This window comes from Acinonyx jubatus, chromosome E4 (assembly GCF_027475565.1).
Source record: "Acinonyx jubatus isolate Ajub_Pintada_27869175 chromosome E4, VMU_Ajub_asm_v1.0, whole genome shotgun sequence".
Classification (NCBI taxonomy): Eukaryota; Metazoa; Chordata; class Mammalia; order Carnivora; family Felidae; genus Acinonyx; species Acinonyx jubatus.
Genome location: NC_069395.1, coordinates 59,452,354 through 59,469,023, shown reverse-complemented (window position 1 = coordinate 59,469,023; position 16,670 = coordinate 59,452,354). Strand labels below are relative to the sequence as shown.

Sequence of the window (16,670 nt, the reverse complement as noted above, 5' to 3'; positions counted from 1 at the left end):
ATTGCTCATAATTTCTTCCTTCCTTTCAAATAAAACTCATGGTCCTTTTCGTTCAGAGAGTTCTTGGACTATGACTGGATCTCAGTTCCACATTCCTCATAACAGAAACATGGAACGGGGGGTGGCAAGTGCCTTTAACACCATTTTACAGGGGAGAACCCAGAGAAGCTTAGGAGTGAGTCACATAAGGTCATGAGATGGGCAGCCTCAGGCCCAGAAACCATGTTCTCACTCCCATCCCCAAGTGACTCTGCTCTAGAGAAAAGCAACCGTGTGTGGATAAGCTTACAGCTTTCAAAGAGCTTTCCCATCCGTTTTCTTATTTAACTTAATGCTTTGCTGCCATCTTGCCTCAGTGTTACATTTCCCAGACTGAGTTCATCCCAACAATTTTTTCAAAGATTAAGAACCCTGATTACAAATTCCTAAATGATACACTTGCTATCCAGAAGTCAAAGTAAGTAATGATAGTATCGTTTCTTCTTTGGTTGAAAAACTTTTTTAAAAGCATAATATAATTTTTCCAGATGAAATTAAACTTCTCCTGGAACAAAATGATAGTCAGTGTTCCATTCAGGCAATTTCACTTGGAAAAGTAAATGAATCCATTTGGATTTGAAACTTCTTTTTTTTTTTTTAAGATTTTTTTAATCTATAATTATTTATTTTTGAGAGAGAGAGAAAGTGACAGACAGAGCATGAGCAGGGGAGGGGCAGAGATGGAGAGAGACACAGAATCTGAAGCAGGCTCCAGGCTCTGAGCTATCAACACAGAACCCGATGCAGGACTCGAACTCACGGACTGTTGAGCCAAAGTCTGACGCTTAACTGACAAAGCCACCCCGGTGCCCCTGGACTTCAAACTTCTGAGTCATGTGGGTTTCCCTGATCATTCTGCTCTGAAATCATAAGCCACTTCCTATTCTTCTCATGACAGTTCAGATTTATTTGACAATAAATTTCATATTAAAAAAATAAAGATAAATAAAAAATAAAAATTCAAAACAAGAAGATTTATAGTTACTACTTCTTATTTTTCCTTTCCTAATATTTTAATTTTCCTCCTTTACTTAGAATAAGTTGCAATCACTCCCTTTCAGTGTACAACTACAGTATTTGAGCTCGGTGATCAACTCCCTTATAATTGGAAGAATGCAACTTAAAATAATAATAAGACATCATTTCAAATTTTTCGGATAGGCAAAAGGAACTAAATCGTTAGCACCAGGTGTTAGCAAGTGTGTGTAGGAGCAGGGACTCACATATTACTCAGGGGAAAGAATACTGGTGTAAGCACTTGAAAAGTAACTTAGCAAAACTTAGTCAAGCTCAAGTTGTACATATCCCATGACCCAGGATCTCCACTTCTCGGTGTCTCCTCTAGAAAAACTGTGACAGGTAGGCACAAATAAATACACACAAAACTGTTCAGTGCAGCATTGTTGGTCATAGTGACAAAACAGAAGCAACCTCACTGTCCTTCAATAAGGTGAATTTATAAACTGTTATTTAAGATTCAGCAGTGGAGGTGAATAGATTCCTCCTAAAAACGTCTACATGTGTAAAATCTCAAACACCTATTGTTGAATTTAAAAGTTGCTCAGAAATTTTTAAAAATTAAAATAAAATAAAGTTGCTCAAGAAGAGTATAGCTATATATATGTGAAGTACATATATATATATATACACGTATATATATATATACGTGTGTATATATATATATATATATATATATATATATATACTTGATATGTGAAGGTCAAACATGTGCACAAAAACCTGCCCTCATACACAAAACATAACCCGTAAACATGGAAAAGCATTACTAGGAATGATATAACCAACTTTAGGATTCTGGTCCTTTCAATGAGTGTAGAAGGATAGCAGGACAACACTTTACTATCACCCGTATTGCTTTATTTCTTTCGAAATTGAAAGCGATAGCAAAATAAAGAGGGGAAATATTAATATTGTTTTAATCTTGGTGGTGGGTAGAGAGGGTTTATTATATGTTCTAGCTTGCCCTATGTTTGAAATATTTCACAGTTAGAAATTTTAAAATTCAGAGCTACTTTTCTTGCAGAAGAGAACAAAGATAAAAAGAAAGCAATGACTGAATTGGGAGAGAAAAAGTTTGGAACAGGATTTGGCAAAACTCTTCTGTGAAAGGCCAGGCAGTAAATATTTTTGACTGGTGGGCTCTACCACCTCTGTCCCCACTGCTCACTCTGTTTTTGTGACACAAAAGCAGCCATAAAGAAAATGTAGCTAATAGGCATGGGTGTATTCAACGTGACCTTGTTTACAGAAATAGACCTCAGGTTGGGGTAGGCCCACGGGCCATAGTGAGCTGCAGATTACAGTTGCTGAAAGCAAGTGGTTTTCGCAGACAAGCGATCTAGGCTAGGAGGAGGAGGCCTGAGCCAAGGAATATCCACCACTAGTTGGAGAGCTCAAGCACAGCCTCCCAGCCCAAGAATCCATGTCGAGATGAAGTACATTTGGCTGTTGAGGTGCTAGTAGTAAAACTCACAAAAATAATCTCTAAATGCTAACCCTGTTGGGGGTTTTGTTTGGAGTTTCCTGTTTGATTTGGATTCTGTTTTCACTTGGGCCATGGGAGCAACTTTGTCTCAGATGTGTGTGCTGACATTCAGCCTTGGGTGCTTCCCTTCAACCTTCCAAGGATATCCTAGAATTCTCAGGTCACAGAAAACGTTCGGGCCGCATCCCACCTTCCACTAATGCACAGCTCTGTACTGTCTTGACTCGACCTCTAAAACTCAATAAGGTCACTCTGGGAGTGAGTTAATCAGCTTAACTGAACCCTTGGCCTTTGGTCACTTACATACACCTTTTGGCAGGGAGGAGTCAGCACTGCCACGGCCTTTCCTAGAAATTAGGAAGCATTATTGCTCAAGCTTTTATTGTAGAACCCCTGGACACTTCTAGGAAAGATTGACAGAAGGGGCCAGTTATTCTTTAGCTGCCCACATACTACCCTGGTCTGTGTAGCCCCTGTTCTGATATCAACAAAGGCCAGGCCCGGGGGGTGTTACTTAAGAAGAAAGTGCTTCTGGGGCGCCTGGGTGACTCAGTCGGTTAAATGTCCAACTTCGGCTCAGGTCATGATCTTGAGGTTTGTGAGTTCGAGCCCAGCGTCGGGCTCTGTGCTGACAGCTCAGAGCCTGAAGCCTGCTTCAGATTCTGTGTGTCTCCGTCTCTCGGCCCCTCCCCTGTCTCTCTGCCTCTTAATAATAAATAAACGTTAAAAATTTTTTTAAAAAGTCAAAATAAAAAAAAAAAAAAAGAAGAAAGTGCTTTTGCTACCTCTCTCTCCCCACAGCCTACTTTGACCAACCCCGCTGCTTAGCATATCAACATTTATGGTCCTGGCACCCCTTGCAAATTTATAACTTTGTCAGGCCACAAGGATGGTTAACAAAACCAACAAGATTTATTTACGAGTTTCTTCTGAGACAAGCCAAACACAAGATGTGAGGGTAAGGTGAAAGATGTTCGATGCAAACAACGAAAGGCAAATTGTATGCATTTCTCTGAGTAGCAAAGTGCTCCAAGGCAAAGCTGGACTCTGGAGTGCTAAATTCAGGACCTGGTGGGGCCACCGACATATGTGTGCAAGTGTGTGTGAAACAGTGAACTGAAGAAAGAGGCATGCTTGTTCTCTCCTGAGGAACCCCACACACTTAAGGGCCACTGTAGTATCGGCCATGAGCAAAACCTGGCTCAGAGCCTTTAGTGTGCCCTTGAAGTGAAGAGGATACAGCCTAACAGTGGCTGCAGCAAATACCTCTTGCCTACTTACCTGTCCTGACACTGAGATTCCAGATCCTTGACAACCTTCCTGTTGCTATGTGTGAAGGAGTATAAAGATATGAGATGGAGGAAAGGAAAGAGAGGAGCTTGGGCTGATCCCAGTCACCTAGCTCTCATCAGCCTCTTTTCTTGGTCTTGAAAATGGGAGATTTGCTTTTCTTCTTAGGTTCTTATGAGGCATAACTTCTAAGGGTGATTGCCAGATGTTTTGAAAATGTTTCCAAGTGTTCAAAGAATGCATGTTGTTAGTCATCACATCAAATACTGTGACTCTAAGGGGTTTTGCCCCAAATTGATCAGAACATGTTTTAGTTCTGTTCTCCCTGACAACAGCTAGGACCTGTTGAGTGAAAGCATGCATTTTTTAGCCTATCAGAGATGCATGTGAAGCTGTTCCTGGAACTAGGTATGGAGGACCAGGGTGACTCTGTAAATCTTTCCTGGCCGGGACTTACAAACTTTTGGTTGTGTTTACTCAGAATGTTAATAATTTTGGAAGTTATTAAAATGGAACCAACATACTTTCTTTTTAAGAGACTATTGAGATCACAAATCATTCTGCAAATATAATAAGCTGTGTAAGTTGAACGAGTCCAATGCTCAATTGCTTGCCATGAGTCTGCTAGAAGCATGACCATTTTAATATGACAATTCGTGTTGGAACTAAGGAGGCATGAGGAAAGTCCTTTAAAAATTCGGCCTCATAATTTCAGTAATTGCATTGCACAAAATGTTTTTACAAAAAAAGAAAATCTTTCCCTTTTTCCCCGGTCTGCTCTAAATGTTTTTACTTCCCTTGCCTCTTGTCATTACATTTATCTACCTCTGCCCTCTTGTCAGTGTCACTGCCCGGAAGAATGTTCTTTGGAATTTAAGCCACCCATTTACCTGTTACTTCCTGGGCATCTCCTGCTCCCTCTCCAGGAGGAACTGATGCTCTTTCCTTGTGCCCCTACCCCCTGGGGGCACTGGTGCCAATGGAAATCACCCAAAGCATTTTTTTTAAATACAGATCTCAAACTCCACCTCAACTCTACTGATTCAGAATGTTTTGGGGTGGAGGTGAGGAATCCACATTCTAAAGCATCCCAGTGATTCAGATGTTCTCCGTCCCAGGATCACCACCATGGAAACCTATGCCATTGTGTCTCTAAAACTATAGCACTGTCAACTGCATGCCTTTCTCTAACTTCTAAATTGCAAGCTCAGGGGCGCCTGGGTGGCTCAGTCGGTTAAGCGTCCGACTTCAGCTCAGGTCACGATCTCGCGGGCCGTGAGTTCGAGCCCCGCATCGGGCTCTCGGCTGATGGCTCAGAGCCTGGAGCCTGCTTCCGATTCTGTGTCTCCCTCTCCCTCTCTGCCCCTCCCCCGTTCATGCTCTGTCTCTCTCTGTCTCAAAAATAAATAAACGTTAAAAAAAATTAAAAAAAAAATAAATTGCAATGAAATGCATGGCATTCATGGTTCCTTCAGCACATATTTATTGAGTACCTATAATGTACTAGGCATTGTTCTGAATGCAAGACATATAATAATGGAAAATAGGCGGTCCTTCCTTCTTGGACCTTAAATCGAGTTGGAAAAGTCAGACAATGCAAAAATCAGTAAGATTATTCAATTCTATAGGATGCTAAGTGCCATGGAGAAAACCAAGGCAGGGATGAAGGAGACAATGAATGCCAGGGTTATGGTGAAGTTACCTATTAAGGCCTCACTGGGGAGGCGATAACTGAGCAAAGACTTGAAGACTGTAGGAGAAGGCCATGCAGATATCTGGGAGAAAGGAAAACATAAGGCTTTAGAGCAGAAAAATGCCACATATGTTCTGGAAACAGAGTGAGTGTTGCTGGAGCAGAATGAGCAAGGGGGACAGTGTAGGTGACGAGGCCCGTGAGGTAACGATGGGGACAGCAGATCTTGTCAGGGCTCATCTGACACTGGAGGAATTTTAGCTTTGTCTCTGTGGGAGGTGCTGGAATTCACAAGGCTTATTAAAGTTTATTCCAGAATAAATACTCAACAAAACTTGATGAATGAAGGAATTCTCTGCTAGATGATTTGCAAAAGCCTCTTGTGGCTTACACTTAGACTAATAATAATGACATAAAGAAATATTTTAGCATAGATATTTTAACACCAATATTTTTAACAATGAGATAGGTATACTCACCTAGAGCTAGCATGCCTGGAGCTAGGATTCAAATACTTCACATACTGGCCATGCGATCTTGATAAGTTGTGAAGCCTCTCAATGCCTCAGTTTCCTCATCTATAAAATGGGAGAAATAATAATAGCTATTTTGTAGAATGTTGATGATTAAATGTGCTTATACATGAAAGGAAAATGTAAGAGCAATGTTTTTTTTTAATGTTTATTTATTTTTGAGGGAGAGGCAGAGAGAGCCCACAAGAGCAGAGGAGGGGTAGAGAGCAAAGGAGACAGGAACCGAAGTGGGCTGTCCTCTGTACTGACAGTGGAAAGCACAATGCGGGGCTCCAACTCATGAACCCTGAGATCATGACCTGAGCCACCTAGGCGCCCGAAGAGTGATAGGTTTTGAGCACCAATAAATACGAACTATTATTATTAGCAGAAATATATTTAAGACGTTGATAATACTTCAGAGAGTTAATATACTTACTATAAATTTTAGCCATGATGTTTATGCCTGTTATGTAATTAGTATACACTCTACAACTATATAATTTTTATATACATATAACCACATGCCATTTTGTACATGTTATTTATTTATTTTATTTATTAAATATGTATTTACTTATTAAATAAATATGTATTTTATTTATTTATTTATTTATTTATTTATTTATTTTGGGGAGCGCACAAGCTGGAGAGGGGCAGAAAGATGGGGACACAGGATCCCAAGCAGGCTCCAGGCTCTGAACTGTCAGCACAGAGCCCGAAGGGGGCTTGAACTCACGAACTGTGAGAGCATGACCTGAGAGGAAGACTGACCGCTTCGCCGACTGAGCCACCCAGGCGCCTCCCCGCCCCACCCCGCACCAGTACTCTTTGTTAAGAAACTTGTGGAACCATACCCACCTTTCCTTTACTTTTTGTTAATTTTCTGGATCATATCCATGCCTAGGCGGTTACTTCCGGTGGCTCTGGAGGCAGATGCCTGGCTCGAAATCCTGGGACATTCTTAGCCATTGTGTGACGTTGGGCAAATTACGCAACGTCTATGGGCCTCAACTGCCTTCATTACAAAGTAGGGCTAATATATGCCACCTCCAATCCACTGTTGTTTTGAGAATCAAATGAGGTAGACGCGTGATGCGCCTAGGGTAGCACTGAGCAAGTACTAAGTGAAAATGCAGGGACATTTCTTGACTATTACCGGCGCTCCAGCAAACTGGCTTGGGCTATTTTGGACAACATTTGCTTTTTAATTCTTCTGTAGTTGTCCGACGTGTGTTCGTGTTCTAACTGTACTGGCACTGTCTCGCCCCCGTCTTGCCTGCGGGGCAGTATTTAGGACAGCGTCCTTGCACTCTCCCCTCCAGCGGCCCCACCTGACTGCGGCCCTTCTTCATGAAACCACGAAGGCCGGCTGCCGGCCAGCACCCGCCACAGACGGCCCCTCTAACTCTTCTCTCGTTGCAGGATGTTCTGGAAGCTCTCCCTGTCCTTGTGCCTGGTGGCCGTGCTGGTGAAGGTGGCGGAGGCCCGGAAGAACCGGCCGGCGGGCGCCATCCCCTCGCCCTACAAGGACGGCAGCAGCAACCACTCGGAGAGATGGCAGCACCAGATCAAGGAGGTGTTGGCCTCCAGCCAGGAGGCCCTGGTGGTCACCGAGCGCAAGTACCTCAAGAGTGACTGGTGCAAGACGCAGCCGCTGCGGCAGACGGTGAGCGAGGAGGGCTGCCGCAGCCGCACGATCCTCAACCGCTTCTGCTACGGCCAGTGCAACTCCTTCTACATCCCGCGCCACGTCCGCAAGGAGGAGGAGTCCTTCCAGTCGTGCGCCTTCTGCAAGCCCCAGCGCGTCACCTCGGTCCTGGTGGAGCTCGAATGTCCCGGGCTGGACCCTCCCTTCCGACTCAAAAAGATCCAGAAGGTGAAGCAGTGTCGGTGCATGTCGGTGAACCTGAGCGACTCGGACAAGCAGTGAGCACCTGCGGCGGGACGCAGCTCGCCCCGCGCGCCAGTTGGCTGGGCCGCCGCCGCCTGCGTCCCCGTCCTCTGAGCCCACGCACGCGCTGCCCGGTGGCCCCTTCCGCAGCAAGCACGTTTCCCGGGGCCCACGGCGCCCTTGTCACACGCGCGGGCCACAAGCGGAGCTTCGCTGCGATGTGTTCCTGACCGACCGCGGGCCTCTCTTACGCGTCCCAAACGGGCTGCGTTTCAGGCCCGAGGGACGTGGCTGGAAACCCACCGTCCACCAGTCAGCGGCCGGAGAGGGCCTTTCCCGGGCTGCCCTGCCAATCCGGCATTGATGTTTCCACCATGTGGAAAAGCGAGTCTTTCCCTGGCCTCACCCTACACTCCAGCTCCCCCTTCCCAGGAAGTGAAGGATGCGGCCCTCACGCCTCTCCCGCTGGGCCAGGGCCCTCCAGCTGAGAGGTTCCCTTGGGAAGGGAGGGCTGCCCTCGCGCTGCTGTGATGCGGTTCTGGACAATGTCCGGACACAGGGAGGTTCCTCTAAAAACCCAATACTGAGAAGACGACTTGAGCCACTGGGATCATGAAATGGGCTTCCCTGGGGACCTTGCTCAGCAGGCCACACTCTCCCCTACCCCCGGCCCCCACCACCTCTTCCTCACTTCCCCCACCCCCCCCCCATCTGTGGACTCAGATGAACCCTGATGTGCATGCTATTATTGCTGCAATTAGAATATTATTACACACAAAGGTCTCCATATTAACGCTGGTTTTGTAATTGACCTGTATTGTAAAGAGCTGTTAAAAAGCACTATAGACCTATCCATGTATTGTTTCACGTGTTTGGACTCTGGCTTTGCAGCACTATTCTGAGTCAGGCCCACAAGGTGTTTCACTCAGAAATAGTGCCTAGTCAGCAGTTCATTGTCATGCACCTATTCTTAGATTGGGCAGGGAGACGCCAGGTGATTTTACATTGTGATTTGACAATGAATAATATTTGACTGAAGGTCCTAAAGCATTGCAGCACAATATAGGAAGTGGATCGGGATGGAAGGGTGTAGGGAGGGGACTCACTGGGAAGTCATTAAGGGGGAACTTAAAAGCCCTATGATATTTAATATGCATATGTGGTGTGAGAAGTTATACTATTTTACTGCCATGACACTAAACAAAAGATATTTCCTGGTAAAAGAAATATTTAAAAGTATAAGGAGTCAATTCACTTTGTGGTGTAGGAGGAAATAAAAAATAAAATATATAGAACGGAAAGCTAGTTAAACTATCCTACAGAAGCTTCCTTTTCAAAGAATGGAATTTTTGAAAAAACAAAAAGATGACCAACTCATTTTTCATTTTTATGAATCATTGAGGTTTTCATGTTGTGAACTCTTGGCATAAGAAAGTTGACATAATTTATCATCCTGAAAACTTATACTTACATTGAGTCCCTTTGCTAGATTGCCCCGCAAAGACTTCCCTGTGAGTAACGTTTATGGAATCTGTAAATGTGAATTAGATGCCATTGGCGGGAAGCAGCACACTTTGAAGACCTTTCATTGGTAATTCCCCCGAGCACTCAGTCTCAAGTGCTGTTGCCAAAGGCACTCAGAAAAACCCATTTCCAGGTTTGTGAGACCCTCTACAAGCTGCTCGGAGAGCTGAGGCTTCCTGACCTTTGACAGTGATGGGGGATCTGGAGGTGTTCACCTGGAGAGCAAGATGTGGCATGACGGTGAATCCATCTCCTGCCTCTACACTGCGGGTTTCGTTTCTATCACTTCTGTAACTCCATGAGACCTGAGCAGAATGTGCTGTTGCACAAGAGGGCATTGGTTTTAGAAATGGTTATACACAGCCCTAAAGCAGGAGGCAGAACTCAACAGAAATCCTTGAAGGCTGGAACCTTGGGATAGAGAGAAAGAGTGGAGAGTGTGTCCAGCTTTAGAATTTATTTTTCCATTTAATGGAAAACCTCAAGCCAGACTCTGTGCAGGACCCACAGCAGAAACGCTGTGAAGGAAGGAAGTCCACATGACTGTACCTGAGGTCAATGGAGTAGAGTAGGGTAGGGGTGGATGGGAGTCTCTGGCTGACCACAGAGCCAACCCTGTCATTTTATTAACACAGAACCCAAGTAGATAGGGGAAGGATTAAGCTATGAACTCACGGAATACAAACATGAGCACACACTCTTTGAACCCAACTGTGGGAGTAGCAATGGAAGCAATATGATATGCTGCAGTGTGAAGCTCCTTCTGGGGGTATGTACAAAGTTTACCTTACAATGGCTCAAATTGTATTTAATTGTTTTTTTTTGTCTGTTTATAAATGAAGAAAAGCTATAAGTATAATGTAATTATTTTATAGGTGTACTATTAAATTATAGAGCAAATAAAGATACTCTAGGATTATATGTGATCCTGGTGTGATGTGCCATAAAAAATGGGATTCAGAACTTGTTTCAGTGGGCAATGAAGGAGCACTGTGTTCAGAGTGCTTTTGTCCAGTCATGGTGAATTCAATCCTTAGTCTACATCACGCGACCAATCCCTTTGGGGCCTGGCACCATCAAAGAGAATCAGAATCAGGCATTCAAGGATCAGAGGTGAAGGGGATGGCTCTCAGTCCTGGTCTTGGGGAGTTGCCAAGCCTCTTACAGATTGGTCAGCAGCTGAAGACAGAATTCTTGAGCTCTTCTCATTGTGTTCTTTGAATAAGAAATACAGAAGTTCATCTTCCTTGTAGTGACCAGGGTACCGCATTTGTCTCTTCAACAAGCCAGAATTTGTCCCGAGTTTTGTCCGAACACTATAATAAAATTGCATATGGTTGATTTACTCTATGGATTTCAAAGGAATGATGTTTAACTTAATAAATAATTTATCTTAGTTTATTAAATGGGGCAGAATATTCCACTTAAATGAGGATAAGATATTTCAATTCACTTGTTTCTGAAGTTGGCTGATAGATTTTTAAGTTATAAAGTCAATGAGAATGAATTTTTGCTATTGAGTGAACAACATAAGAATGTATGTATCCCTAGAAAGTTCCTTTGATGATTGATCTACACCACTGATGGTTAGCTCTACATCATCGATAACCAATAAGACAAAATCATAAATAATACAGTTAAAACTTGTTTATCATTGGATTATCATTTGAATCCTTCTTTTTTTTAATTAAAAAATGTTTATTTATTTTTGAGAGAGAGAAAGAGAGATATAGAGTGCAAGCGGGGAGGAGGAGAAAGGCAGACACAATCTAAAGCAGGCTCCGGGCTCTGAGCTGTCAGCACAGAGCCCAACGCAGGGCTTGAACTCATGAACTGCAAGATCATGACCTGAGCTGAAGTTGGATGCTTAACTGGCTAGGCCATCCAGGCACCCCACATTTAAATCCTTCTTAACCTCTACCCACCCTTGCCTCTTCCCCCAATCCCACTGCTGCTACTTCTCAGGCACAGCAGTCAGTGATGCCATTTACTATAAGGGAAAAGTGGGAAAACAAGTAGTTTCTGTTGTGGTGGTGGTGGTTGTACCTGTTGGCATTTCTGGGTTGTTGGTCTCTCTATTACTTAGTCTGGGATACATAAGGGAGGAGGGCGGAAGCAAGGGAAATCCCTGTAATGTCATTCCTTAGATCCCAAATTTCCTCCTTGTCTGCCTTTTTTTCTCCACCTCTTACAGCCTTATTATATTGGATATATCTATCAAATATATATATATATATATATATATATACACACATATATATGTATATATATGTATACATATATATGTGTATATATATATGTGTGTGTGTGTGTATATATATATATATATATATATATATATATATATATTTTCCAGAGTCTATAGTGGGAGAAGTAGGCAGATTGTGTCTACTCCATGTTGTCTGGAGCCAGAAATCCTATAAATCTTTGTAGATGTACTACCTATTCTCGAATAAGGTGTGTAAACCTTATAATTTGGTGTTTATATTATGTATACACAAAGGCCTCCAACATACTTGCCTTATATCTCTCATCTGTTACTATTACATGATGTCAATCATATGGTGAATAAATATGACATTTTACAGAATGTCCATAAAATCCAGGCTATTTCAGATTACATCTTGGTAAAGGATGTAAGAGCTTGCATAGACTTGGGGCACCTGGGCGGTTCAGTCAGTTACGCATCCAACTTCAATTCAGGTGATGATCTCGTGGTTCATAAATTCGAGTCCCGCGTGGGGCACTGTGCTGACAGCTCAGAGCCTGGAGCCTGCTTCAGATTCTGTGTCTCCTTCTCTCTTGGCCCCTCCCCTGCTCACTCTCTGTCTCTCTCTCTCAAAAATAAATAAACATTTAAAAAAAAAGAAACAAAGAACTTGTATAGACTTGAGGGCAAGACCATAAACGTTCATCCCATGGGAACACCAATGAAATCCACTTCTCTTTCCTGATAGTTACAGCTAAAAATATATTTCCTATATCAAGTGATGAGTGGTGTTTTAACCTGCTCTAGCAAAACAAAAACAAGCAAACAAAAAAACACATTGAGCAAAGTAACTACAACTGGGGCTACTGTCCTATCACCTGCCATGTTCTGTTTAATTTTTGCAGGAAATGGTCTGATGAAATACATGGGGATATGATAGGAGTTACCATGATATTCAAGTCTTTGAAAGTTTCATTAATTTACTCCATTCCTTTTGGGATTCAGCATTGTTTTTCATTTACTCTTTTTGCTGAGGTAGGAAGCTTTAGAATCCCTACTTGCCCCTCCCTACTACATCCGTGCTTACTCAAGAAGTCAAGGAATTAATGTGAAGGTTCTTCAGACTACCATGGGTGTCCCTACCAGTTAGGCATTTGGAGATTAGGGGAAGGACCAATAGACGAGTGGGCCCTCTGAGAACCAGACCTTGGCTAGGACTCTGATGGCCCTTATATATCCCTCACTTTAATATGGAGCCATGTTGGCTTACTGGGTCTCCAAGTATTCGTGTAAATTCAGAACCAGTGTTCAATAATCTTCAAAAGTTCTGAGTATTCCTCTTTATCACCATAGCACATTTACCTTAGTAAGTAGTTCTAAATTCCCTGGTTAAGTACTAGGGGAATAACAAATGAATATATATGCCTTGGTATTGAAGAGTCCTTACTTCTAAAGACTCAGCCCCTCCTTCAGCCAATGGGTTCCGTTCTGATCTGGAAACTGAGCAAGGAATTGTGATTTTTACTGAGATACTGCCCTGTCTCTGATAATCCATCATTGATTTTTTTTAGCTGTATAAATTAAATAATATCCTTGTTGGTAGCCCATCTATATCATATCCAGGAACACCATGTTCTATTATCCAACTCCAAGCTGGGATTTTCTGGATATCACTCCAATCCCATCAGTCTTTGCAATAATTTTGCCCACAATACTCCTGAAAGTTAAGCACTGGCATCTGGCTTATATTATTTTGAGATCTTGCTCAAAATAATATAAGATCCATCAAGGAGCCTAGTTTTGTAGCATCTCTTCCTACCACTAGCTCTGGGCTACAGACAACAGGCAATGTAGGCTCTCCTGGGACCTTCACTGGCTGTTGGTTTTTTTTAGCTTCACATAGCAGACACATAGAGAAGCATGCCCACTTCTCTAAGCCTATGAATACTTTCCTCCACCATACACCATGGAAGCTCTTGCAATTTTATTTCATTGAATATGGATCAGTTTTTGTGATACCCTGAGAATCAGGCTAGTACCTTATCATCATTCCTGGGGTGTTTGCCACAACGTTAAATCCTTAATCATGGGAGAGTGTTCCCATGGTTATGTCCAGCTTAATGTTCTGCTCTCCATCCCTGATCCGGTACCCTCAGGACATGATCCCACACTTACTTTCCTGGTTCCTGCAGTGACTTCACTCTCATCCCTTACCTGACCCAGCACATCTTGAGTAGGGGTGGGTGCCTAACAAGAGGCCTATGAGGTTCAGGGGAATCGAGGAATCTGAGATTCTTGACCACATTTACCAAGGTATTCCCATCCCAATTTCAGGGGTTAGTCCTTCCTTATTAGGCCTAACCTTGGCACAGAAGACTTGCTGGAGCTAAGAATCCAAACTTTTCTAAACAGCACCATTTGTACAATTGAGTCTGCCTGACTGTAGGAGACTAATTAAACTCTGTCAGACCATATTGCTTTTGTATTCTGAATGAATTGGTCATAAATCACCCTGAGTCTTCAACAAATCAATGCCAGTTGGAAGTTGTTCCCCAATTCCAAAGTCCTTGAAGTCACACTGTACCTTATAATTCTTTTTTTTTTATGTTTATCTATTTCTTTTGAAAGAGAGAGACAGAGAGAGCAGGGGAGAGACAGAGAGAGATGGAGACAGAGAATCCCAAGCAGGCTCCATGATGTCAGTGCAGAGCTCCACATGGGGCTCAAACTCATGAACCCTGAGATCATGACTTGAGCCAAAATCAAAAGTCAGACATTTAATCGACTGAGGCACCCAAGTGTCCCATGTACCTTCTAATTCTTAAGCACCAAAAGTATTGCACTGTCTAGGAGTCCCCACACCAACATCCCACCTCAGTTTATGCCTGGGAAAAAATATTAACAGTTCATGCTACAGCATGCCAGGGCCCTGTCAACTGACTGGCAAGTGATCCATCTCCAAATCCTGTGTTAGAGTACACTTCCTGGGACCACTCCTGGAACTATCTTAGATTGGTTTCCCAAACTCTGAGACCAAGTGTTTTGTGCAGAAGATTTATTGGGGAGTGGTCTCAGAACATAGACCTGTAAGGAAGTGAGGAAATAGGGTTGTGTAGCAGGAAGATCAAACTGGTTGCAACTGAGGTCTCATCTGATCCTATGTGGAGTTCTGGTGCTGTGATAGTGATTAGAGTTGTCCCAAATGGGAGCAAGGAGGACAGGGGTTTGGATCCCACATTAGCCAGTCACTGGCTTCAGGCATCCCCTGGAGGAAGCAGGCATTCTCTTTCATTAAGGTCCCCTCTTGGTGAAGGATCCAGCTTTGAGCCATCAGCAGCTGATATTCACTGGGGTCAGGGGGTGAGGTGAGATGGGATGGGTACCTCATACTCTCATACTCTGAAGAGAGCATCTGAGTAGATACCATAATTTCCACCTTTGAATGTGTGTGTGTTAGGGGAGAGAGGACAGAGTATGGGAGGAGGGGGGAGACAGTAAAGAATGTGGGTGACCTTGAAAGAGAGGCAAAGGAGGTTCCACTTGATTGGATAGGAAATAGAAAATTGCTGACAAATTTGATTGAGGATCATTCCAGTCACAATATGCAAGATGACTGGAGGGAACAGAATCCATATCCAGATAGGCCAACTCAGTAGCTCTTATAAGAAGTTAGACTGAAGATTAGGGCCAAAGTAATAGAACTGAATCTGAAAGAGAAAAGTACATGAAATATTTGCAGAATTTGGTGACTGAGGAGGAGTCTGTTAGTGTAAAAGATGGGGAACCCCACACAAGTGAGGTGATGATGAGGGTTTTTAGAGATGTTAGGTCTGCAGTGATGGTGAAATATTCTATTTTTAATTTTTTTTAACGTTTATTTATTTTTGGGACAGAGAGAGACAGAGCATGAACGGGCGAGGGGCAGAGAGAGAGGGAGACACAGAATCGGAAGCAGGCTCCAGGCTCCGAGCCATCAGCCCAGAGCCCGACGCGGGGCTCGAACTCACGGACCGCGAGATCGTGACCGGAGCCGAAGTCGGACGCTTAACCGACTGAGCCACCCAGGCGCCCCTGATAGTGAAATATTCTAAATAAATCTGTCCCATTTGAAGAAATAGGACTGGAATAGAGCAACAAGCTACACCTGGACAAAACTAGTAAAGAAGCGAAATCATTATTAAACCCATGAACACAGGTGAGACTTCCAAAAGAGAGTGAGAGAATAAGGAAAGAGAGAACAAAGTTACATTTGGAAATACAGATGACTCTTGAACACAACACAGGTCTGAACTGTTCAGGCCCACTTCTACACTTTCTTTTTTCAATAAATACAGAACAGTGCTATAAATGTATTTTTCTTTACTCCTGATTTACTTAATAACATCTTCTTCTCTCTAGCTTACTTTATTGTAAGAAAGCCATATATAATACACATAACATAAAAAATATGCTTTGAGCCCCTTGGGAAGATGGCAGAGTAGGAGAACTCTAAGCTCACTTGTTCCACATTTACAACCAGATATCACTCACATCTAAGAAAGAAAGAAAGAAACCAGAGAGTGATCCAAAGACTGGCAAAAAAAAACTCCACAACTAAATGTAGGGGAGCTGCATCTGAGAATTTAGAAAGGACAGAAAGTGTGGTTGGGAGCTGCCCGCAGGAGGGAGGGCATTGTGGGTGCAGCGAGGGGAAAGCACCAGAGAGACCACACAGGAAAACAAATCTCTATAACGTCTGGCCTGGCAAACCAGAGGAGCTGAATTCCATGAGTTTGTATAACCAGGAGGACTTGGAGCCTGGAGCTTTAGAAGTCAGCTGACTCAGCACTGAGTGATCCTGGAGAGCCAGTGATAGCCCAGCCCCTGCCCTTAAAAAGACAACAACCCATGGAGAGGCAACAAAGACGTGGCAGTTTGTCCAACAGGAGGGAGATGTGTTTATACGGATTTTGGAGTGTGTTTGGGGACTTTTCTGGAAAAAAAAGTAGCTGGCAGATTCTATT

General features: G+C 43.3%; 1 protein-coding gene across 3 annotated transcripts in view; it reads left to right on the top strand.

Annotated features, from left to right (window-relative positions):
• Positions 1–10,384, top strand: part of GREM2 (gremlin 2, DAN family BMP antagonist) — a 109,406-nt gene extending 99,022 nt beyond the window's left edge. For all 3 annotated transcript variants that reach the window (XM_027046454.2, XM_027046453.2, XM_053209803.1), the window contains one exon: positions 7,466–10,384. In XM_027046454.2, the coding sequence (XP_026902255.1) occupies positions 7,467–7,973 (507 nt within the window). In that variant the 5' untranslated portion in view covers position 7,466 and the 3' untranslated portion in view covers positions 7,974–10,384. The remainder of the gene's footprint in view (positions 1–7,465) is intronic.
• Positions 10,385–16,670: the final 6,286 nt, after the last annotated feature.